Genomic DNA, 24,346 nt, shown 5'->3' on the forward strand with positions numbered 1-24,346 from the left:
CAGGTGACCCACACACACTGAAAGAGGAGCCAGGGACCTCATTGTAACACTCATTTTTATATAAATATCCGGAAGTCATGTTACAGAATAAGCCCCACCTGGGAAAAAAGTCAACATTATGTTTTTGTTAAAACTGCCCCCTGCCTTCTAGGTTGGGCCCCAGCCTGGGGGCACCTGCTGCTTTGGGAAGGCTGGGGCTACTGCAGAGAGGCTGCTGAAGAAGCTGCCTGTGTGCCCCGCTCCCCCCCCCACCCTCACCGCCAGACCCCTGGTGTGTGGTACATAGGTGACCTTCTCTGGCTCTCCTTAGCCTGGAGCAGGGGGCTCTGGGAGCAGGGTTCTGGAGAGCAGGGCCCAGGAGTTCTGGGGGCACTTGGAAATGGAATGGGGAGACTGAGCCATAAAGAAGTAGACTCTGAAGCTTAGAGGATGGGACACACAGAGGTAACAGGAACAAGTTGGGGGAACCTGGGCTGTTAGCCAAGTAGGAAGCATGTGCCCTTCTTTCCGGCCTAGGTACCCAGGTCCATTCCCCGGTTGGCCCACCTCTTGCTGGACTCCATATTCCCAGGAATAAACCCTGGGCCTGCCGGTCCCCTTCCAGCACTTCCCCTTGCAATTTCCCCTCCCCCCACAGAGAGGCCAGAGGCTAGGAACACAGCACCAGTCTGAGGATTTAATTAACCAGGAAGGGGGCTTACTGGGAGGGGCACCCCTGTAAAAATGTACAAAAGGTCTGGGGGGGGCTATGTGGAAGGGGAGATAAATATGTACATGGAACCCCCCTTCCTTTAGCCCCTCCTCCCCCAGCCCTGAGTGGGCATGAGGACTTGGGTGGTAGATGAAGGGGAGGGGGAGCACTTTGGCCTCTGGCTTAGGTGAGCCCTTGGGGAGGCAGGCCAAGGGCCTAGGGGCCCTAAGAGGGGACAATGGTGCACCTCAGGAAATCATGAGCTATGACCTCTGAAATGACTCCACTCACACACACACACACACGCACACACACACTCACACACACACAGACACGCACACACCTCTCTAGAGGTTTGTGACCTCTGCCTTCCCAATGACCCGAAGGTTCATCTGATGCTTAATATCATGGGGGTTGGGGCTCTGCTCTCAGGTTCCATGACCTCAGAGGTGGCTGGTGAGGTCATAACATTTGCCCTCCAGCCCTTGGCTCTAGAACCTTGTCAAAAGGAAAGGGGGATGGAGCTTTGCCCCTGCCCCTCCCCTTCCCTCACCTGTCAGCCCGGGCTGGGCCAGGGGCCCTAGGTGGGGAACTAGGCCGGGGGGCGGGCACAAGTGGAGGTGGTGCCCCCAAAAGGGCTCCTGGTGGGGTCTTGCTGAGAAGGTGAGGGGTTCCCGGGGCTGCAGCAGGTGGTGGCGGAGGAGCCAAGCGGCTGTATAACAGGGGATGGGCAGGTTCCAGACCATAGAGGCGGGCAGCAGCCACAGCTCCTGGTCCAGTCAGCTCCTCACCCGCCTCATAGAAGCGAGGTGGCCTTGCAAGACGAGGGGGCCCTGCCAACCAGGTTGGCTCCAGGAAGCCAGCACAGCGCTCTGGAGGACTAGGGCCCAGAAAGGGGGGCGGCCGGGGCCTCTCAAACAGCAGGTGAAGGCCCTGAGGCCCGGTAGTGGCAGCGGCGGCGGCGGCTGCGGCAGCGGCAGCAGCGGCGGCGGCGGCAGCAGCAGCCTCCTCTTTCCGTTCTTCCTTTACCCGCACAGATTCCTTGGCTGGCCGGGCCCCTTCCTCGCCAGCACGGGCCTTGGGAGTAGCGGGAGATACTCGAAGCTGGGGCCGTGAGAAGGGGAGGTCCCTGGGGGCAGGTGCAGGGGAAGAGAATGAAGGCACTCCAAAGGTCAAATGGAGGCTGACAGGGGAGGCAGACAGTACAGGGGGTGGGGAATGGTGGGGAAGCAATACCTGTCTTTTTCCTCCTTGGTGATAGAGGACTCCCTCCGCTCCACAGGCCGCTCCTTGTCTGAGCCTGGTGTGCGGGCGGCCTCAGGGGGCCGGACCCAGGCAGGAAAGGCCAGAGGACTGCGGTGCAGGCGGCCCCACGGGTCTGGGGGGGAGGCGAAGGCTGGCGGGGCCCCTGGGCTTTCTTTCTGGGCAAAGACGGCGCCGGAGTCTAGACAGAGAGCAAAGGAGAGTGAAGGGAGCCAGGAGTGGAAGGCCCCACGTGAGCACCCGCCCAGCCTCCTGCCTGGGCACCTTAACCCGCTGCCACAGCTCTACACCCACCCCACCCCACCCCACCCAGCACTCACTGAATGTGGGGCTGCCCAGGCCTCCAAAGGCCCCGTTTGAGAGGGCAGCCAAGGAGGCGAAGCTTGTGGGACGCCCAAAGGGATCTGTGGGAGAAAAGGGGATGGTCAGAGCCTTGGGCAGCCAGCTCCAAGCAGCCACCAAGAACTGACAGGAAGAGGCAGATCAGTGAGCAGGCCCTGGAGGCCCCGGCCACTTAGTCCTAACAACCAAGTGCTGAGCACTTCCTTGGGCCAGGCAAGGCACTGAGCTCTGACATGCGTTTGTGCTGTTTAACCTCTCAACAAGCCCCATTAGGCAGACAGGATCATTCCCACTTAAAGATGATGAAATAGGCTCAGAGAGGTGAAGTGACTTGCCAGCAGTCATCTAACCAACGAGTGATTCCCCAAACCCAGGGCCTGACTCCAGAGATCAAGTTCTTACCCCACTCCCCCTGACACCAGCAACCCGGACCAGCTCTATAGCAAGTCACTCTCCTGAAGACCTATGCTGTGGCTTCCTCCCACCTGACATGCAGGGCCCCTCCCAGCCTGACTCTAACTTCATGCACGTGTCACTTAGCCAGTCGGAACTAAACTATCCCACTACGGGAACCTCACAATTTCCTCTTCCAAGAACAACTTTCCCTACGCCGCCAGGCTTAAATCCTGGTCCACCCAAACCTGGGTTAAATCTCCCCGAAGAAGACTGCCTGAGATCACTAGCAGCCAGTGACCATGCTCTCCCCTGGGTCTGTGTAGCCTTCCTCTACCTTCCTCTCCCAGGTGGCACACTACCCTTCATCACTGGCTATTTCAGAGACAATATCTGAACTGCCAAAGGTTAACAATCACTCTGTTCTTCCCTACCCCATTTTACAGATGATGAAATCAAGGCTCAAAGTGAGTAGAGTAACTTGCCCAAGGTCATAAATCAAGTGGAGCCAGGTCCACCCCTATTCCTGCTGCCCCTCAGGTCTAAATTTTATCCCAGCTTAAGAACTCTTGCAAGTCAGAGACAAGGCCTACATTGCCCAATATGTCCTTGGCTCTTACCAATGTGGGTACTGGGGCTCAGAAAGGGTCCGTGGGCCCCGGGAGCTGCCGTGAAAGGGTTGGCTGTAGCGTGGACGGCACCTGGGTCAGAGAGGTGGGAGACTTGGATGAGGCTAAGTGGGCGCAAAGTGAGCCTCGGGCTATTGATGGGGAACCTCAGGCCTTTTCCAAAAGGGCTGGCCAGACTCACCAGTCGCAGTGAAGAGGGAGGTGGCTGGGTGGGAGAGCTCCTGGCCAGTGGGCAGGGCCCCATAGGGCCCCGGAAGGCAGGGCAGGAGGTCGTTCCGAAAGTCAAGCTTGTGGGAGTCGCCCTGCATGGAACAGGGAGAGGGGCAGTGAATGAGGAGCCAGGTTTGGTCCTGCTCTGCTCTTCTACCCCTAGACCCCTCCAAGGGCTGGCTGGCACCAAGATGGGGCTCAGGTGCCTAGCCTCTGCCTCCTCAGAGCCTTCTCTGACCAGCCCCCTAGTTAGCTAGAGAACTTAGTGCTAATTGTAGAATTGCTCAGGCAGTGACCAGGGACAGGATAGGATGTTTCTGGCCAAGATTCTGCCAAGCTCTACAGAAGTTAGATGCCCAAAGTTCAGGCAGGCCCACTCTCCCCAGTCCTCCAGCCCCAGTACCTTCATCTTTTCCTGGTGTCTCAGGATCATGTAAGCCACACGCACGTGCATGGCACACCACTTCCCTGGTTTCTGCCGCCCCAGAAGAATAACCAAAGGGAAAGGGAAGGAAAGAATGTTCACTTGTCACTCACTCCAGGCCTGGCCCTGCACCCAGACTTGCCATACAACATTTCCTTTTATCATCCCTACACTGAGGGATGACTAGGTCCATTTCACAGCCTAGGAAACTGAGGCTCAGAGAGAGAAACTGTCTTGCCCAAGGTCCCATGACCAGTTATACTGAACCCAGCTCAGGGCTACAGTCTCTTTGCTTTCTGCCATTCCACATCTGGCTGCCTCCAAGTCTTGGGCTTCTGACTAATTCCCAAACAAGACCACCGCCCACTAGCAAAACACCCTGACACCAGCCCCCAGCTTCATGCAGCCTGAGGCCCTCACCACACTCACCCTCAAAGGTGGCCGGAAATGGTCAGGGATCTGGGGATGGCAAAGCAGAGATTGGTGGCAATTCAGAACTATTTACTGACCTTGGCACCTCAGCTCCACAGCCCCTCAATCCCCCTCGAACACCTTCCTGAGACTGTGTGTGGCTCCCTCAAGCCTTTTCTGCTTGTGTCAAGACTCCTTTCCCCACCTCTCCCATTCTGGACCTCTCCCCTATAGCACTGAATTTCTGAACCAGGCCCCAAGGAGATGCTTTGCTTGGAAGGCTGAGGCATGGGTTAGTGGCCGGGCAGGACACATTTCTCCACCAGAAAAGCTATCCTACTAATGGCTTTATGTACTGAAGGTCTGTTTAAGATTCTTCAGAGAAAAGCTTTTACTGCTGCTAAAAGCTTGGAAAGCCTCTGATCTAGTTCATCCTTTAGGAGACATATCTTATACATTTCATGCTGTTACCAGAGCCATGGGCTCTAAGGCTGCTACATGTGCTAAGTGGGAGGAAAGGCTTGGACTCCCAGTGCCACTTTGAAAAGGGAGCTTATCTCTTCACTGTTTTATGGACAGGACTTCCTGGTATGATATCATTAAAATAAATAAATAAAGGTTCTGTGACTTAAAATATTTTAAATCCCTTAAATTACTGTCCCAGTAATATTATTTCTGGGGCGACTTCATGAAATTCCTATTCCTCATGCATAGGAAATCCTATCATTTACATAAATTCCCTCACATCAGATTCTCAGGAACACCCCTGATCATATATTAAAGGGAGAGTCAGTGGGTCATTCTCAAGTTACTCTCCCTCAACAGATCTTCCAGCAACCCCAGGACCTGCCTTGGCCCCCCTCACCTGTGTCCCCTTTTGGGGAAGCCCGCTTGGCACTGGCCCCAGTCGTGGTGGCAGCTCGGGGTTCGTGCTCTGGGAAAGGGGAGTGATCAGTCAGGAGAGCTAGCGCCAGACGTAAACAAGGTCTAGAACCAAGCTGGGGGCTGAGATAGGGGGAACATGGCTTTGGGAAAACCTGGGTTCACAAGGGGAGGGCAGGAGATTTGGGGAATGGGAAGAAGGTATGTGGATCCAGGGGTGTCTGGGTTTTAAGCGGTGGGAGGTGGTGGTAGTGTCTGGTTCGGGAGCTCACCTTGGGCTGGAAGGCCCCCTGCAGGGAGCCAAAGGAGACAGCTGGCGGGAGGCCCGGAGGTAGGCCGGGCACTGCGGGAGGGAAGGCCGTGTACGGCTGTGGAGAGAAGGGGACTAGTCCAATCTGGGAGCGGAGGTGCAGCCCACGTCTGGTCTGCTCATCAGTCCTCTGGCCTCCACCCTAAAGGCCCCAAGGAGCTCTCCCAGGCTCAAGGCTTTTGCTTTGGAAGCTGAAGACTAGATCCCAACAGTTAGGGCCACACGCACTGATACATCTATGCCCATACACCACATACACACACTCACATTATGCCGGAAAAGGCCTTCCATCTTTCCTGGGTATTTCTCAAACTAGGGAAGAGAAGGGTAGAGTAAACTGCCAGCCAGGGACCCAAGGCCTTCCCCTGGAAGCCAAACCCTCCCCCCGAGTTCTGAGCCTCATCACCAGCCCAATGAGGAGCTCACCATGTGGGGGCCGTGGGGTGGCAGCAGGCCCGGGGGATAAGGGGTGAAGTGCTGGTGGGTGTGCTGGTGGGTGTGCTGGTGCTGGTGGTTGTGCTGGTGGAACTGGAAGGCCAGGGGCCGGGCTGAGCCCCCTGCCCCCACCACCTCAGGGCCACCCTGGGCATTCAGGTAGCGAGAGTTCAGGTCCTGGCCGATCAGGTCCTGCTCTGTGGGAGGGGAGGGGGAGAAGGCTTTAATATCTGTCGCCACCACGTCAGCCTCCTTGGGCCCGGGTGACTGGCCTTCCTTTCTGGCCTTGAGCCACTCCCTCCTCAATCCTTGCTGGATGCTAAGGTTCAAATGCCCCAAAGCTGACTAGGCCCAAGCCCAGGGCCATGGCCCCCCACCTCCCGGCCAGGACCCCAAACTCACCAGAAAGGGCGTTAGCAGCTGAGGCCCCAGGGTGCCCTGGCACCTGCAGCAGGGGTGGGGGTGGGTAAGGAGCAGGTGGGACCAGGGAGAACAAAGAGGGGTGGTGGGGTGGTGGGGGCACTTGTGGGGAAAAGCTGTGGGTGGACAAAAGGAAGAGGCAGTGAGAGGCGTGAGGGCGATTATAGGTGGCTTTCTCTTGTGGACGAGGAAGGAGAGCAGATAAGGAGGAAGAGGGCAGAAGGATGATGAGGGGAGGAAGGCTGGAAGCCACCCAGGGAGGGCGGGCCTTGGGGGAGGCTGACCGTGAAGGGCTGGGGGAGAGGAGTGGGAGGAGGAAGTGGAGTGAGGGGGTTGGGAGGTGCCAGCTCTGGCCGGAGAAGGTCAGAAGCCTGGAAGTGATGCCTTGACCCTGGTTCTCAGCATGGAGGAGTGGTAGAACCATTTGGGACCCCCACCCCCACCCAGGGAACCCATCCTCAGACCTCCCACAACCAACAACCCCCACTCTTTCCCTCTCTAGATCTCTTCTTCCATATAGCTGCCTCTGCTGTCTCTGGCCACGTGACCTTCCTTTTTCTGACTCAACCGCAGCACAAAACTTATCATTCACTTTGACTCTTAATTACCACAGGCCACCTGGGTTCCTACCCTAAGACAGTGGAAGCAGCACCATGCTGGCCTGGCCTAGCAGTTCTAGGCCCATCCTGCCATTAACATCCTGGGTGACCTTGAGCAAGTCACTACCCCTCTCTGAGCCTTAGTTTTCTCCGTAATAAGAAAAAAAATAATGATGATTACAATAATGACAACGATAGTATCATTAATAACAATAACAATAATTCTCACCCTTTAGTGAACACCTACTGTAGACCAAATGCTGTCACTTGCTTTATATGCTAAACCAAGTCTCCAACATTTCACACCACTTTACCAATTGCTGCCACATCCAAGTAACCACCTGTACCATTCACTTCTTTCTTTTACATAACTCAGTTTTCTTTTTGACTTAGCCTCACCCAAACCATAGTATTTTAAATCAAGGGGTTGAGGTACTAGTAACATTTTTCTAAAGCACATAAAAGCTGAAAAAAGTGTACTCACGTAACATCTGAAATTATCTCCCACATCACTAATGAAGAACGTACACACTTTGGGAAACACTGCATTAACTCACAATTAATACTCACGACAGCTTAGAAGAAAGGTTCTATTATTATTTCATTTTACAGAAAAAGGAAATTGAGGCTCAGAGAGATTAAGTGACTTCTCAAAAATCATACAGCCAGTTAAGTGGCAGAGCAAGAATTTGAATCCAGGTCTGATTGAAACCAAAGCCAGCACTCTTAATCATCATGTCAGCATTTCCCAAAGCATGTTCTGAAGAACACTATTCCTAGCAAATGTGCCTTGCAAAAAGGTCTCACCAGCAAATACTGGGAAATGGCACAAAGTGGACACCTCCTGCACAGAAATACATATAGGGTTCTAATGAATTCTGTAGTAATTTCTTCACATTTGTTTCCCCTAGTGTCTTTCAAACTTTTCGAGTCTCAGAATCCTTTTTCAAATCATATCCCAAAAGTACTATCCGATGTCCCAGCCACAGAATGCAGGGGTTGGTGCCAAAATGACCAGGCCCTTCCAGACGAGACCACTCACCTGCCAGTGCTGAGGTCCAGGCTGCTGCCATAGGGAGAAGTGCGGAGGCCAAAGGGTGAGACCCGAAGCTGCAGCTGAGGTGAGGGGTAACTTGAGACTGGGAGTGGCAGGTGCAGGGGGGGAGTGAGATAGGAGGCCGAGGGGCTGGTGGAGGTGGTGGTTCCTTCGGGGGGAAAGGCACTAGCAGCGGATCGGGCCCTGGGGGCTGTTCTTGGCTCCGCTCCAGGCCCGACACTTTAGGGACTACGGAGAGTTTTGCTTCACAGTTCCCATTGAAGGCGCCGTGGGGGCCTGAGGCTGTGAGGACAGGATAGCCCACATATTCAGTTGAAGCCCATGCTCACCCTAGTTCCCTTGTCTCCAGCCCCAGCCCGTGGTACTAACCTTTGCTGGTTGAGACGGTAAAGGATGGGTCGAGGTCATCATCAGAGACCTGGGGAAGAAGGGTAAAGACAGGGTCAGGTCTTGGTCAGGCTAGGCCATTACCCAGAGAGGCCAACAGCCTTTGAAGGAGGAACTGGTAATGGTGGCAAGTCTATTCCATCACCCTAGTTGAAATCCATCAAAGACTGTGCTCTAGTGTGCCTATGCTGGGGGAGAAGGATGGAGCAGCTGAGCCTAAGAATCTCATAAACTAGGAGGACTAACTTAAGGCAGCACTGAGATAGCAAAGAAGCAGGGAATCAAAGCAAAATGTCAGATATCACTAACTACTGGCCAATAGGCCTACCTGGATTATTTGTCTGATCCACAGAGTTAGCAAAATTTTTAAACTAATTGCTGATATTCAGAAATCCAAAGATGCCTCATAAAAACTCAGACTTGCAGGTCCTCTTGAGAATCGATCCCTATACTGAACAATAAGCTAGAACTGGATAGTGGCTGCCTCCTTTAAATAAACAAGAACTCTGGTTCACCACGTTTCCTGTCCAGTCAATTTTTAAAACTAAAAACAAGACACACAAGAGGGAGTGCAAATTTAGTTATAGAGGTAGAGCATCAACTGCTCTATTTGAAATAGGACCCACTGTTTCAAAACAAGCAAATCAGTCCTGTTAAACTGAAAACTCTTTTATAAGATATGTTCTTATACTTACTACAACGATTTAGTGTTCTCACTGCCATGACTAGTGTCTCTAATCACAGTCTAATCTATAACACAAATGGCCAGCAGGAAGGATGAGTTTGGTTTCACAGCCTCTTTGGATTTCTATGGAGAACCTTAAGTATCTCCAAGGGCTTTGAGAAGGATGGCACACCAACCAAGGCAGAGGCCTATTCTTTGGTCAACTGGCACTAGTCACCAAAGAAAAAAAGTCATTTATACTCTCAATCCCCCTACTTCCTCCAAAAATTCTAATCCTGACAACCCAAGCCACGTTCTCCACTTAAGGGGAGGCTCTGCTGCACAGAGAAGATCTTTAAGCTGCAGTTTATTTTATAAACTGTAACAATGCCCACCCAATAAGTTCTAGCCCTACTCACCCTCTCATCCAGATCGCTTTCTGCATCACACTGGGGAGAAGGAAAGACAGAGGTATCACAAAAGGGAAGAGGCCAAGGTCGAAAGGGAACTTTTGGAGAGGGAGTGCAGTGGGAGGGGCCAGTACAGGTAGACAGAACACTTACTATATATCCAGCTTCCAGAGAGTGACGGGAGGAGGCCTGAGAAAGACCAGAGTCCAGAGGTAAGGAAGGCTGGCTGGCGAGGCCTTTGTATAATGTCTAAACTCCCTGGCAAGGCACTCAAGGCCCCTCACGACCTACTCTTAATTTCTTTCTACCTGTTTCCCCTGTTCCCAATACTCTGGCCCATTTTCCAAATATACAAGACTCTCACATCTCTGTGCTTTAGCCCAAAACTTTGCCCCATTTCTCCTCTTACCAAACTTATGACTACCCTTCAAGGCCTGACTAAGACATCTTAGGGGGCTTTCCCTAACCACAACCCTCCTCCCATCCCCCAGGCAGAATGAGTGGCTTCCTCATGTGGGTTTCTGTAGCATCTCTCCTAGATCCCTACCTTCTGTAGTTTCTCAGGTTTTAGATTAGGTAATTGCTTGTAAATCGTTTCTTTCCGGCCAGACAGCCACCACCTCAAGGAGGAGGACAGAGACCATATCTAATTCATTTGTGATTCAACTAAGTTCCTTTGATTCATCTCTGAATTGTCAATATGCTTAAGACAGACTTAGTGCCAGCCAGGAGGTGAGTCTGACTGTGGACACATCTTCCTCAGACCTGGGTGGGGGAGTGGGAGCTCAAATTGGCTGTGCTTTCCTTTTGGCCTTTAGAGACTAGGGTCACTGTTTAAAACAGATAGTGCTATTACTCATAGAAAACAGGTCTACCTGAAAGATGTTCTGCCCAGAGTGTTAAAGGACAGGGATCTGGAACAAACTCACCTCTTTCCTTCTCCGCTTATTGGGCCATTTTCGGGCCCGATCCCCAGGGGGCCGGCCAGGCTCTCGATCAGAGCTGTCCCCTGGCTCCCCAGTGGCCCCACTGGAGCCCCCCCTCTTTTGCTTCCCAGAATGCTTTAGCCGATGTTCCAGTCGCTCTGGGGGCTGAAGAGAGGCATCCTTCTGTGGAGGAGGAGGTGGTGGGACTAAAGTGGATGGAGAAAGAAAAGCTCCCGACCTCTCTAGGGATGACCAGGCTACCGAAGTGGCCCTCAGGTAACCTGGTTGGTCCCTGGAGACTAGCTCTACCTCCTCCCACCCCAGGGTGGGGCACAGGCCTGGCCAGAGGAGCCGGTTGCTCTGGTTCGGGGTGCCAGCATCCCCCCCACAACTCCACCCACCCGGGCAACTATCCTCTCTGCCTCTCCGAAGCCCCCAAAGGTCCCCAGCCTTATCAGGCCCCACCTGCAAGGCCTCGAGGCTGGCGAAACTGGCTATGGCGAAGCCATCGATCAAGTCCTCCTCCTCTTCTTCCTCCTCCTCAGGCTCCTCCTCGGCCTCGCCGTCGTCTGCGCCCCCCTCCTCCTCCTCCTCCTCCTCCTCCTCCCCACGGCTGCCCGAGCCGGCAGGCCGCTTCCGAGCTCGGGGTCGCGGGGGCCGAGGCCTGGGACGGAGCCGCCGCCGTCTCGGGCCTCCGGGCCGCTCTCCAGATGAAGCTGACGACCAGGGCCTGGCGGGCGGCGGCGGCGACGACGAGGACGAGGAGCCGCGCGGGGCGGCCAACAGGGCCCGGGGCGCGTCGCCGCCAGGACCTCGGCGGCGCCGCTGTTCCCGGTCTCGGCGCGAGCAGCGCCGCCGCCGCCGCTCTCCCTCAGCGGCCCAGCCCGGGCCCGGAGCCGCGGCCGTCTCCATGGCGACGGCCCTCAGTGCCGCATCCGGAGGCGGCTGGGCCCGAAGCGGCCTGTCCGCAGGCCCGGGGTCGCAGGCGCGGCGCTGACGGCTGCCCAGGGACGTGAGGGCCACGGCTTCCCCTTTAAAGCAGGATCTGCTGGCCCTGAGCTTGCCCCAAGGCCAAGGCCTAGGGAGCCGGCGCCGCCCCCGGGGCGACAAGCCCCAAGGCCCCCCCTGTGGGGCCGGCGGGGCCGAGACGGCGAAAACGGGGCGGCCGTCCCTTTAAGGAGAGGCCTCAAGCTGTCCAGCCCCTGGTCCCTTTAAGACGACCCAACGGTGTCCGGCTGGCCTAGTGCGGTAGCCGCCCCCTGCCAGGGGTCGAGACCAGTCTCCCCGAGGAAGAGGAAGGGCCACCCCTTTAAAAGGGACCGAAAGCTCGCCCCGAAACGCAGACCTCCCCTTTAAAAATGTCTCAAGTCCTCCGGCTAAAAGAGGCCACCCCTTTAAGGAGTCCAGGGTCCTCAAAACAGCAGGCAGCCCCTTTAAGAGCTCGGGAGTTAAGTTTCTAGTCCTCCACAAGCGGCCACTTCCCCTATAAGCTGAATTTAAAGGACTTCTTGCGTGTGTGGGGGGATGGTGGAGAGGAGCTGAGACTCCTCGCTCGCTCCACTTCTTCCAACAGGACAGTTCTCAATTTGTCAGCTTCTGTTCGATGGCTTCCCCTTTAAGGCTGGCGATGTAGTCTGCCGAGTTCAGTGGCCACCCCTTTAAGGAGATTTAAAGGGGCCTCTCCCAGGCCCCGATCTTCCAGCCTCCGCCTCCGGTCGCCATGAAAGGCGCGAGGGGGGGCGGGGCCGCGGGGGCCAGCCCTCCAAAGCCCCGGATGTGAGGCAACGGTGACGGGTAGAGCGTCTCTGTCGGCCGACATAAAAGTCTCTTCCTCCTTTCCTCGTCTGTCCGACTTTGCGCCTTAAGGGATCAGGAACGGCCGTTGAGCAGCAGGAGAGCTCCGATGCATCCCCCTGTTGTCTCCCTTGGAGTCTTGGGCCTCCTCCGCCAGAACTTCTCTGCCCCTCCTCCTTCTTCCTCCTCAGCCTACGCCTCCTTCCTCTGTCTGCCTCCTCCCACTATCCGCCCCCTTCCCCTCACCCCTCCACAGGCTTAGTCGTTGATAGGTTGAAAAGTGTACGTCAGGTCGGAGGGCGGAGTCAAACTCGGAGAGTGGATAATTTGTAACCGCCCTCAAATCCTGGATTGGGTACACGTCAGAGTAGCTCTGTCCTTCATCAAGTCTCGTGACTCGATTGGTTAGAAGTAGGTGCTTGGGGCGGTGTCCCGGATGACCCCGCCTCTTCCTGCTCTTCGTTCATTGGTCTGCCTTCGACTGCGTCAAAACAAGGAATGGGGATGTGGTGCGTGAGCCCTAGAGGGCGGTTGGCCTCTGGGCAGCGCGCGGCTGCCGAGGCTTCCTGTCGCCCGCCAGTTACGTGTTCTCTGCCTTCATGCCCCTTGGCTTAACCCACTGGCCGCCTGGCTTCTCGCGCACGCTCGTGGCAGTATCGTCCGACGGGCAGCTCAACATGATAGCCCTGTGGCTCCTGGTGGCCCGAACACACGGCATGCTTTGCGGGCTCCAGACGCGTGGGAAGGAAACCGTGTCCCGTTATCGCTCAGTGCAGTGGGAAAGTGGTCTTTGCCTGCTAACGAGGGAAAAAAAAACCCAAAACAAACAAACTTCCCTCTTGAGTACCGGCACTTTCTCACATGTTAACTCATTGGATAGTTCTTTTAGGAAGGTACTACTAGCTTCATTTTACAAAGGGGGAGGGGATTGACACATTTAGTTTCCTAACCAGGATTTGGACTCAAGAAGCCTAGCTTCAGCGTTTGTGCTGTCAGCCACTGCTCTGTTTTGCCTCTTAAGTTACGAAAGCTGTAGAGTGCCACTTCTGGCCTCCTTGTGCCTGGGTTATCCTTTTAATGTAGACATCGCACTCACTCAAGTTGCTTTCCTATGTATAAAATGGATATAATTCCCTCTCGCCGGGTAAGTACAGGTCAAGTACCTGTGGCAGTTTGTTGTAGGTGCTCAATTAGCACTGATTTACTCTTAGCTCTTGAATCCAGCAACAGGTCCTGGCCTGCATGTTAAGAGGCATTTAGAACCATCTTGGTCAAGACTTTAGTCCACTCTGGGACTTTCAGTCTCCTCTTTGATGTGAGTTGGGAGAAGCCTGACCACGATCTCAGATCACAGTATGTTTTGGGGCAGATTCTCAAATCTGCCCCAGGGAAATTCTCAAATCAATGAAGTATCTCCAACAGCCATTTCCCTACACCCTTCCTGTATCCAACCCTCATTGTCTTCCCTGGCACTTGCCATTATTTCTCAGTCTTTAAGGGCCAGAGTAGAAACAGCCAATACTGCCAATCAATCCCAAACTCAGCTAGGAACATACAAAAGAATCAGAAACATATCAAAAACTTTACTAGAAATATAGAGAAAAAAATAAAATGGTCTCAGAGGCTTCCCTTCCCTCTAGGATGGATGTACAGATAAACAGATGGAGCTCCTAGGTCCAATGGGGCTGCTCCCTAGTCCACTTCCTCCTCTTCCAGGAGTAAGGCATCCAGCTCCTCCAGCCGCTGCTGTAGCAGGGTTCCTACATCTGGGCTGGGGGCCAGGTTGGGAGTAAGAGTCTTGCCAGTTGCAGCCCGCACCCCACGAGATGGTCGCCGGGATCGAGGAAGGCTACTGTCCCGAAATTCTACAGCCCGCCGCAGCTTCCTTGAGCTGGTGAAAATCAGAGTCCCGTTGCGCTCCCGGGGCTCCTCAAAGATGGTCTCAAAGGTCCTAGACCAGGCAGGGAGGGATGATGGTTAACAGTATGCCACCTGGTTCCAGCCTTCCCTTTTATCACCCCCAAACCTTCAAAGTTTCTCACCTCCTGGTTGTGGGCGACTGGTAGTTCTTGTTGGTGTAAATTTCTTCCAAGCTGAACTCTTTCTTGTTCAACCTGGGAGCAAAAAGCAGAGGGCACTGAAAAACCTGGGGCCAGTGGGGCCTGGAGAAGGAATCAGCAAGGCCTGGTGTGTATTTCAGTTTCTGGGATGTGCCATGGGCCAGGAGTGCTGCCCAAGGCAAATGGATAGTTCTAAACACAAATCATGTCCAGACCAAACTGACTCCTCCAAGATGGACTGTGCTCCCTGAGAGGAGACACAGCCACACTTCAGGGGATGTGAACCTACATCTGTTTGGCCAAGACAGCTCTATGCACAAATAAGCATCTCACCTGATCGGTCGAGGCAGCCCCATTGGTGTAAGGTTTAGTTGAGGACGGGCTGGGGTCCTGCGTATTCTGAATCGAGAAACCTTTCCCATGGTCTGCAAAATTGGGGCAGAGGTAAGAGTGCGGCATGGGCACAGGTTCCCATTGTCTCCCCTGCTTCATCTGTACTCCTACCTTGGTCTCCAGGTCTGAAAGCACCTGGTCCTCTGAGGCTCTTGGCTCCTTCCCCTTGGTTGACCCCAATCTGCAGAGAAGATTAAGGCTCAGAGACAAACAACATTCACAGCAGTATCCCCGTCTCTTGCCCACTGGACACTAGGGAAGGAGGCTGGGCCCAACTGTGGCCAGGGATTTAAGGAGGGTTTATAGAGAGCACTACCTGGGTTCTGCAGGTTCAGAGAAGGAGGAAGTGGATGCGGTGGACGAGCAAGATGTGACGAGGGGAGGAGAGCCTCCCACTCCTCCAAGAGGGAAGACCTCTTTCCGGAGACAGGGTCGAGGGGGTGGCGGGGCTCGGGCCATCTCTCCACCACCTACAGTGTGTCGCCGGGGCCGTGGCCGGCTTGGGTGGTGTGGAGCAGGGGGCCAGCTGCAGGTATCTGAGCCAGGGGGCCCCAGATCAGGGCAGGAGTGGCTTCGGCCCAGAGAGGGCTTAGGGAGAGGTGCTGGGGTACTGTGGTCTTGGGTCCGCCACTGGCGGATAGGGGGGCGGGGACTGACAGATGCAGTACCCTCAGCAGCCCTGGACTGCTCGGCCTCTGAGATGGCAATCTTCAACTCCAACTTCATGGGGGCTGATGGGGAGGCGGGGCTGTGGGGCTTTGTTGGGTGTGAGGAAGATGTCAGCAAAGCTCTCCAGCTTGGAGCGGACGGAACGGAAGAGGGGGGCCAAGCCCCAGGGACTGAGGCGGGGGCGTAAAAGGCTGGACGGCGGTGGGGTCGATGGGGGCTCCAGAACAGGATCTGGGGCTGAGGAAAGGAGAGGGGTCACAGGTGGGCATTCCTCAGCTGCAGGTGTCTAAGCCCCACTTCAATACCTCAGCCCATCTCCCAAACACTAAACTGCCCACTGAGTAATAAGCCCACTCCTAAAAAACTATGCACTAAACAACTCCCACCGTAGGAGTTGAACATCAGGCCTGGGAAGTCTAAACCCCATTTTCACATACCAAGCTTTGCCCTGGGAGGGGGTTAAGACTCACCCTCACTTCTGCACTTGACATGTCTAAGCTCAGCTAGGATTTTCCAGAGCCCCAAGTCTCATCCCTCTATCTGAGTTCTTACCTGGTGATGGGTTCTCCAAAGGGTCTGCAGGCAGGACAGATGGCTGGAATGGGGGTTCCAGGTCCCTGGGTGGAGGCACTGGCTGGTTAACCATCATCATGGACTCAGCTCTGGGGTGAAGAGGCAAGGAAAAGGCTGGGGGAGCTTCCGGGTCCAGATCCCACCTGAGCGAGCACCTCCCCTGTCCCTTAAGGCTTCCGAAGGTGCTACAAGGAACAATTGGACAAGTGAATTCTGATGCCCTTAGCTCTGGCTGCCTGGACAATAGTTGTTGCCTGGACACTTTAATAAATCCTTCCCCAGCCATCTCACCTTCTCGCTGGGATGATGAAGCTGGGAGCCTCGTCAGCGAAACCCTGGATATAAACAGGGGATGTTTGTGGGGAGGTAGGGAAGCCCCCTTTGGCCTTCTTAGCTTCCCATATCCTGACTCTCTCAGTCTTCAGATGTCTGCCTGCATTCACACCAAACACTTTTTCATATAGGTCTTTGCTCAAGCAGTATCTTCTACCTAAAATGCTGTCCTTCTTGCTCTGAGCAAAATCTACCCAAGACTCAACCCTCCTACCCCTGTCTTCTACCTCCACTGGAGTGCCTACCCCCAGCTGTACCCCTGACATCCTTACCCGAAGTTCTCATACCTCAGTGGGGGGTCGGGGGCTGGCAATGTCTTCTAGCATCACCACCAAGGTGGGCTGGGGGGCCCGGTCCACCTCTCGTGAAGGGACCTCCTCTGGGCCAGGGGTTGTCCTTGATCGACGCCTCAGGGTGGAAGGAGGCCGGTGGACACGACTCAAGGGCTCTCGGCATAAGTTCAGTGGGTCAGTAGGCCTAGAGAGGGAACACGAAGATCAGAGGGGCTCAGCTGTGTTCCCAGCTGACCTTCCTATACTGCCATGCTCACCTGGCCTGGGACGACCACATGGCCTGTTGGGGTGGCAAGGCAGGTGGCTGGTTGTGGACAGAATCCCGATGGCTGCTGGCGTGCTGTGCAGTGGAGGTATCCTCTCGGGGCACTAGGGGGACCTAGGAGAGGAGGTGTCAAGAGCAAAGTGATGAAATGAGGTTGTAATAGACAGGGCCTCCCTGTGCCTATGCCACAAAGGTGTCAGAGATCATGGCTAAAATTCACTCAAGATTCCCAAGAAAGAGGTGAGTCAAACTGAATTGGGAGCCAGATATTACAGTGTCCTGAGCTGCAGGTGTGGGACCTGGGTGATCTTACCCAGGCTGTTTGGAAAAATGAAAAGGGCGACCTTGGGTGAGTCAATGCCCTGTTTGGGGCTTCAGTTTTTCTTATCTATGCAATGGAGCCAATGACCTCAGTCAGCTTCCCAAAGATTGCCTAGAAGTTGGGCTGGAAGAAAGTAGAAGAGTTTCTCATACTTAAAGAATTGTAGGGATGTGGTTCCAGCAGGACAGGGTTGGTGATGGGGAATGGGCATTGGAGACCTGGCCAAATTTAAAGTTGGAGTAAGAGTGAGCCAAGCAGATCTCTAGCATTAGGGAGGCTGCCTGAGCGATAGGTGTGAGAATGAGGTGTTTGGACCTCAATTAACTTCACTAGTGATCTGGCCTAATGGGTACTGAGAAGGGACAGGGGCAGGGCAAGAAGGAGTTCTCTCAGTTCAAGGGGCTCACCAAATGGGCAGCCATGACATCTTCCAGCACCACGGCCAAGACCCGCCGAGAGGCCTTTTCCAAGGGTGAAGGGGCTACCAGGGTCTGTAGCCTTGCCCGTTTCGGGCTTCTGGCTCCCCATAATGCTCGAGCCAGGGGCTGGCGGCACAGACGTGGCCGACCAGGAGGGCTGGAGGATGAGAGAAGCAGAGGACGGTCGCCTAAGCCTGTCGTTAGCTCTGTGGTTTCCCCTGTACGGCCGCAAGGCTCCCCGTTTCCCGGGTTCAAGACAGGCTGGTGGGGTGTGCTCTCACCTGGAGTCCCCAGGCAAGTCCATGGGGGAAGCGGCGGCTCCGGGGAGTCCCTGGGGGATCCCAGGCTGCAGCCTGGGGAGGAGGGGGGAGCAGGGGATTGGGGAGTGAGGGCCAGCCCTTCCCTTGGGGCTCCACCCTTCATGGTCCGCCCGCAGCTCCCGGTAGCTCACAGGCCGGAGACCTGGGGCGCGAAAGGGCGCCCCCGGTCGGCCCTCGCGAGCGGGTGTCTCCCCACTGCCGCCGCCGCCGCCGCCGCCGCCGCCGCCGCAGCCGAGATCAGCGATCGCTCGCGTCCTGCTTGGCAATTGCTTAGAGAACCTGAATTGCAGTGGCCCCACTTCTCCCACAGCCTGAGCCTCCTGGGGCCTTTGTCCCTGTAGATTCTGCCCTGAGATAACCCGGGATCAGCTGGGATCCCGGTCCTGGGAGGCTCAGTTTCCACCGGATCACTCTGATCTTCATCCACTCCCAGCGAATGGCCAAGGACTTCGAAGCAATACTTCCACACACCGACGGCCCCCTCTGCCCCACCAGATCCCCTAGACTGGATCCATGCGGAAAAAATCCTACAGCTCGGTTCCTCCAATCAGACGCCGCGCAAGGATCCTGCTCTCCCTGTGAGCTTTGGCTCCGCAAAGCTCCTCTCAGACATGGGCGGACTGAGCTTCAGCATCACGAACTCAGCCCAGATCCCCGGGGATCCACTGTCAAGCAGATACCCCCTCCACTCCAATCCCGGGAGGTCCCGCCCACAGACCCCCTCCCTCCTCGGATCCCCGCCCAGCGCTCTCCCCAGCCCTGGACCAGATGGTTCAAATGTTTCCTTCCCTCCCTCCTCCCGCCCTCTCTCCAGCCGCTCCGTGCCCTCCCCCACGCGCCGCTCACCGCCGCCTCCCGCAGATCCCCGGTCTTCGAAGGCTCCCACTGCGGCTCCTTTAAAACCAGCCTGACCCAGTACCGCCCAACCGCCGAGGGCCTTCTTCTCGGAGCCTCCGGACAGCGCCCAATCGCCAGTCCGCGTCTTCCTGGGTGGTGAGAAACTAAGTGAAGCCTCCTGGCAGCCATCATCCCTAGGGGCAAGCAGCCAAATTGGGCAGCGCCACCATTATAGTTGAGGGCAGATAGCGCTGTCCTCGAGGAACAGAAGAGGACCGGGTGGCGTCACCTTCTGAAGGCCAGGCAGTGGTCGAAGACTATGCCAAGTTACTTGAGATATTGAGACAACTGTAGTGAAGCTAGCGTGCCGCCACGTTTTTTAAGGGCATTTTCCGGTTCCTTAGGCCAATCAACGTGAACTGAGTGCTAACGATATGTGAAATTCCCAATTTCCTAGAGAGGCCTCATCGAGGTCGGTTCCGGCAACATCCTGGGTTCCTCAACGTGGTTCCCACGTTGCCGGGAAGAGTTTGGGAGGGAATGGAGAGGTCCAGAAACTAGGGCGGGTGCCCCTTCCGGCACGGTCGTTTGCACGGTATCTTGGCGAGATTGAGCTGAGCCAAAGTCGGGAGGAGGCTAGGGGCCTCCTAGTGTTGTGTACCTCTTCCTGGAGAGGTGGAGGTTGCTGCGGCCTGTGCAGAGGGCTCACTAGAGGGGCGTCATTGCAGATCAGTAACCAACTTGGTGTGCTTGGTGGCGTCCGCCGCTTTCTTCTCTGTTCTAGGCTCCCACGAACCCTCTGGCTAATGGGGCTTGTAAATAGCCCTTAGTAGGAGGAATCAGGGATAGAATCCCGCTTCTTGGAGAGGCTGCATCATGGAACCTTTATCAGGCTGTTGGTGGAGAGGAAGTGAGTATGTCCTGTTTTACATTGTGAAGGCGCCCTCACCGCCTAACCAAAGCTCTTCCTCCACTAGTTCTTCTCCAGGAGTCCCTAGTCCAAACCAGTACTTTTGGCGCAAGAGAGCCTGATACCTACAATTCTTGATCTGAGATGAAGGTGCAGAGGACCTAATCTGCCCAGCATAATTGTTTCTTATGGGATTGAGTGATAAAAGTAATAACAGAAAGGATGCTATGGAAAGAGCAGAATCAGTAAGAGCAGGTGTGGAAAGTGAAGACTCCCTAACTTAATGACCAAGGACTCATCCAGATAGCTGTCCCAGGACTACAGGGACTCTGTGATGCAAGAACTGCTGGGTCTTTTGGAATTCCATGAGACTTATGATGGAAGTAGGCAGTAGCTCTTTCAGTTAGAAGTATTCTAACCCTCCCCTGCCCTCATCAAGGCTGGCTGCATAGTGCCTGAGGATGTTCCTTGGGGGGTATGGTGACGCTTCCAACTGTGAGTGCTTAGAGAGCCTGCTCAACTTTGGTGAGTTGAAAGGCCCTATGTAGGCTCTCAATTGCTTAAATACACAAGTGCTTCCCAGACCCCAAGGTGAGAAAAGCTTTCAAGGGCAGAGCAAAGAAGTCAACACCATGGGCAAAGGAAGTAGTCTAAAGAAAGGGCCTGGCCTGAGACTCTGGTAGGGAGGGCCCAGCCCTATGACCCTAACTGGGGTGCCAGAGTTCATCAGATTGAAGTTAGACTCTGGTGTCAGCCCTCAGCCCAGGCCAGCAGCTGTGAGCCTTCATAGCTTCACCGTCTTCCTCTGCCCTCTTTGTGACTACCATTTCAACAACTACCCATCACCTGTGTACATACTCTAGGGCATAGCCAATGTGTACTCATCCAGTGGCCAGAGGCCCCACACAGATAATGTGGTGGAGATCGGCTCTTAAGGCACATACATGGGTGTATCATTCTTCAGGAACTCTGGGCCCATTTGGACTCTGGGTCTCCCATCTGCTTACCTGTTCCTTGACCTCAGTGGTTTCATTTGTAAAATGAGAACAATAAACCTTGTCATGCCTATCTCAAAATAGACTTGGAAGATCAAGATCAATTGAGACACATCTGAATATGCCTGATAAATAAGTTATCTTAAGCTACAAGTAAAAAGAGGATGATAAAAATTTCCTCCTTTTCCTCTGAGTGTCCTATGCCTTCTGGTCTGTAAGACAGTTGCTCTGCTCAGTACCTTTCTCTGCAGAAGCCTGTAGCCTAAGCTCCAGATTAGCTAGAGTAGGTTAGGTTAGGTTGTGGTTGTAGGATATTGAGATGAGTTTGGGTTGCTGCTCTGGTTCGTATCAACCATTCAACAAAGTTCTAACATCTCCTATATGATGTGTCCTGGGGATAGACAGGTACCTGTCCCCAAGAATCTTGTATCCCTGTATACAAGATTGCCAATGGCTCTGCTGATTCTTTCAGCTTCAGTCTTCTCCACCCTGAAGTACTCAGTCCAGTCAGGTGTCAGCACATTCCTGGCCGCTTTAATTCTGCTGCTGAGGAGCTTTCAAGACCCACCTCTGCTGGCTCTTCCACTCTGTTCAGCTACTTTGAGTTGCTAAAATATTTATTCAAGAAAGCTAGTCCTGGTCCCTCTCACTCTCTGCCTCTGAGAGGAGACGATGCTCTGTGGAGTGTTACTCGTTTTCTATAAAACTTTCCTTTTGACTCTTAAAAAAAAAAGAAAAAAAAGAAAGCTAGTCCTACCAACAGTCTTAACTTCTTCTCTTCCCCAGTTTAGAGAGCCACCGGCCACCAGTTTCATCTTTGCTTTCTTTTTTGAGGGGATTAGGGAGTGATAGGCAGGAGTCAAGTTTGGAGGAACCGAATGGTAAAGCGAGAGGACTTGGCTTATGGTGAGGATGTCTGGGAAGGGGAGGAGGTTTGGAGGATTGGTGAGAAAGTCAAGAAGGACAAAGGGAGCTGCCTATCTGAAACTGATATGTCACTGTGCCAGTTAGCAACTTATTATCTCTCAGTTCTGAGTTCATTCTTTTTGGCTGCTCTGTGAAAATGGATCTTGGCCCTTTAAATAGTTTTTCTTTGCCAGCTGGGATCACATTAAGTCCTCTCAGCTGGGAGACATTTCAGGAAGAAAGGGTTTTGTATTGTGGTCCAGTGAGCCCTATTGGCAGATACCCACAGTGCAAGTGAATTCCCTAGCTCCCAGCTTTTGCAGTGCAGGCAGCTTCTCGAGTGCCAGGCTTCCACAGGGCATAGTGGCCAACAGTACCCAACGGCCAGCAGATTCCCCTGGTATGCCCCTTGGACAGTTTTGTAGTGGAGTGCTTCTGGTCAGACACCAGCCCATGAATAGTTTTCCCTGGCATTCTAGAGGGAAGATTTCCAGCAAGTTCCACCAGAGTGGCACCCTAGTAAGTAGTAAGTTCCACCCTAGTGGCACCCTGTCCTCTCCAAAAAGTTCTGGATCTCACATCCCAGGGAGGCCCACGTAGAGACAGACTTTTTCTTGGGTGCTGCATTTCAGCCTGAGGGGTAGTGGCTGCTCCCTATATCTGCTATTCCTGTATTCTTTAGAATTCTCTTTTTACTATCTGTAGTGGTCTGAATTATATTCCCCCAAAAGATATGTTCAAGTCCTAACCCCCAGTTCCTGTGACCTTATTTGGAAATAGGGCCTTTTCAGATATAACTATGAGATCATACTGGTTTAAGGTGAGCCCTAATCCAATGACTAGAGTCCTTATAAGAAGAAGGAAATTTGTATACAGACACATGGAAAGAAGAATGCCATGTGAAGACAAGCACAGAGACATACAGGAAGAATATCATGTGGCAACAGAGGCAAGATTTGAGTGATGCAAACCAAGGAGTGCCAGAGATTGCCAGCAACCACCAGAAGCTAAGAAGAGGGCAAGGGAGGATTCTACCCAGGGTCTCAGAAGGAGCATAACCCTGCCGATGCCTTGATTTCAGATTTCTAATCTCCAGAATTGCAAGGGAATAAATTTGTGTTGTCTTAAGCCATCCAGTTTGTGGTACTTTGTTATGGCTGCCCAAGGAAAATACATAATCCAATTTCTCATTTGTCTGTTTCTCGGTAATAGTTGATAATTTTTTATGTTAAACTTTTCCTTGTTGAAATTATTATGTGGTTTCTCTCTTTTCTGATTGGACCCAGATATACCATTACCAATAAAAATACTAGTGTCTCGGCATTAAATAAAATGGAATATCTGAATCTCGAAAGACCCCAATTGCTATGCAAATATTTCCAAAGTAGGCCATTTTTTGAGAGAGACATAGTCTACATTCAAGACATATTCCTTGAAAGCATTTGAATGCTCCTATCACACCTGAGAAAAGAAAAAAAAAAATTAGCACAGACAGTGTCTGTGAGGACAGCTGGCTTGCCTGAAGTGGCAGAAGTTGAGCTGCACAGGTGCCAAGTTGTCTAAAGGCAATTCCTGACTCCTATGGTTTCAGGTAGAGGCCATCTCTAGACAACATTTAGAAAACAAGTCCTAGTAGAGGTTTCTAAAAAAGACAATGTCTGATGTTATAGGCTGGGAAGGCGGAGAGATAGTGTCACTTACGGGTAGAGTGGTAATGCAGGGGCAAGGAGGTCCATGACACACACACACAAAATTCATACCGCTGCGAACTTTCATTCAGAGAAAGGAGGCTAGATGTGGGAAGGCAAGGACTCCAGGTGGTCAAGAAGACTCTAAGTATAGGCTGAGGTGTCCATTTATTTAATCAACACATTTGTTAAACTTTAGTCATGTGACAGACACAAAGTACTATGGTGAACAAGATGAAGCCCTTGTCTTCAGAGAGACAAGTACATAGTAAGATAAATGCTAAACTCAGTTTGTATAGTAGTTCCCAAAAGAGCACGTGAGCAGAGCTAGAGAAGGAGAAGACTTCCCAGAAAAAATGATGAATCATCTGAGAATTGAAGGAAAGGGGGTCAGGAAGGGAGACTGCACGGGTCATCACAAGTGTGCAAAGGTCCAGAGGGCAAAATTCAGGAGGCTACAGATAATTTGGCTATCAAGCTATCAGAACTAATGCATGCCTTTTAGAATAAATATTTTGAATGCCCCTTTTACTATGGTGAAATAAATGAGTAGAGAAATAACCCATCTACAGTCCTACTTTAAAAAATCGATATAACACTTACCATAATTTAAAGGACAAATGAAGTCATTTATTTTAAAATGTGTATCCAATAGCATACTATACATACCTTAGAATAAAAATTATAACTACAGACAATATGAATTAATTTTAAGCAAAAGAAGCCAGACACAAAGTGTGTGTGTGTGTGTGTGTGTGTGTATAGTATAGCATATATACTATATAATTCCATTAGTATTATGTTCAAAAAGAGGTAAACTAATCTATAATGTTAGAAATTGGACTAGTGGTTACCCTTGGGAAGGGTAGTGACTGAAAGGCACATGAGGGGAGCCTAGGGTGCTAAAAATATTTTGATTTCTTGATCTGGGTACTGGTCATGTGGGTATGTTGACTTTGTGGAAGTTCATTGAACTTACACTTAGGATTTGTACACTTTTCTGTATTACATTTATTAAAAAATTTTTTAAATGTATATCTCAATATATAAATGCTTGAGTAGAGCTTTGCCAAAAGATTTAGTGAAGTGGTCATACTGATGTTGTCATGTGCTTTC

At 53.0% G+C, this 24,346-nt stretch overlaps 2 protein-coding genes and 1 long non-coding RNA gene across 3 annotated transcripts; 1 reads left to right on the forward strand and 2 right to left on the reverse strand.

The window, feature by feature from the left end:
- Positions 1–655: 655 nt before the first annotated feature.
- FBRS (fibrosin) lies at positions 656–12,482 on the reverse strand. Its single transcript, XM_039884504.1, is given in 20 exon segments — positions 656–1,820; positions 1,928–2,135; positions 2,275–2,358; positions 3,310–3,390; positions 3,500–3,620; positions 3,932–4,003; positions 4,382–4,411; positions 5,229–5,297; positions 5,518–5,613; positions 5,823–5,867; positions 5,982–6,187; positions 6,393–6,703; positions 8,025–8,144; positions 8,146–8,169; positions 8,171–8,348; positions 8,436–8,484; positions 9,537–9,566; positions 9,681–9,716; positions 10,457–10,636; positions 10,919–12,482. Coding segments are annotated over 20 exon segments (2,967 nt in total). The 5' UTR covers positions 11,366–12,482; the 3' UTR covers positions 656–1,240.
- A 1,328-nt stretch (positions 12,483–13,810) lies between these two features.
- PRR14 (proline rich 14) lies at positions 13,811–18,579 on the reverse strand. Its single transcript, XM_039884503.1, is given in 13 exon segments — positions 13,811–13,941; positions 13,943–14,198; positions 14,290–14,361; positions 14,641–14,732; positions 14,812–14,881; positions 15,017–15,447; positions 15,449–15,606; positions 15,922–16,031; positions 16,234–16,277; positions 16,563–16,752; positions 16,826–16,947; positions 17,563–17,731; positions 17,856–18,579. Coding segments are annotated over 13 exon segments (1,761 nt in total). The 5' UTR covers positions 17,879–18,579; the 3' UTR covers positions 13,811–13,917.
- A 122-nt stretch (positions 18,580–18,701) lies between these two features.
- Positions 18,702–22,888, forward strand: LOC120620082 (uncharacterized). The gene is made up of 2 exons (XR_005657741.1): positions 18,702–18,887; positions 19,516–22,888. It is a non-coding gene; the product is annotated as an uncharacterized LOC120620082 (long non-coding RNA).
- The last annotated feature ends 1,458 nt before the right edge of the window (positions 22,889–24,346 follow it).

Source organism: Pteropus medius, unplaced genomic scaffold (genome assembly GCF_902729225.1).
Source record: "Pteropus medius unplaced genomic scaffold, Ma_sr-lr_union100, whole genome shotgun sequence".
NCBI lineage: Eukaryota > Metazoa > Chordata > Mammalia > Chiroptera > Pteropodidae > Pteropus > Pteropus medius.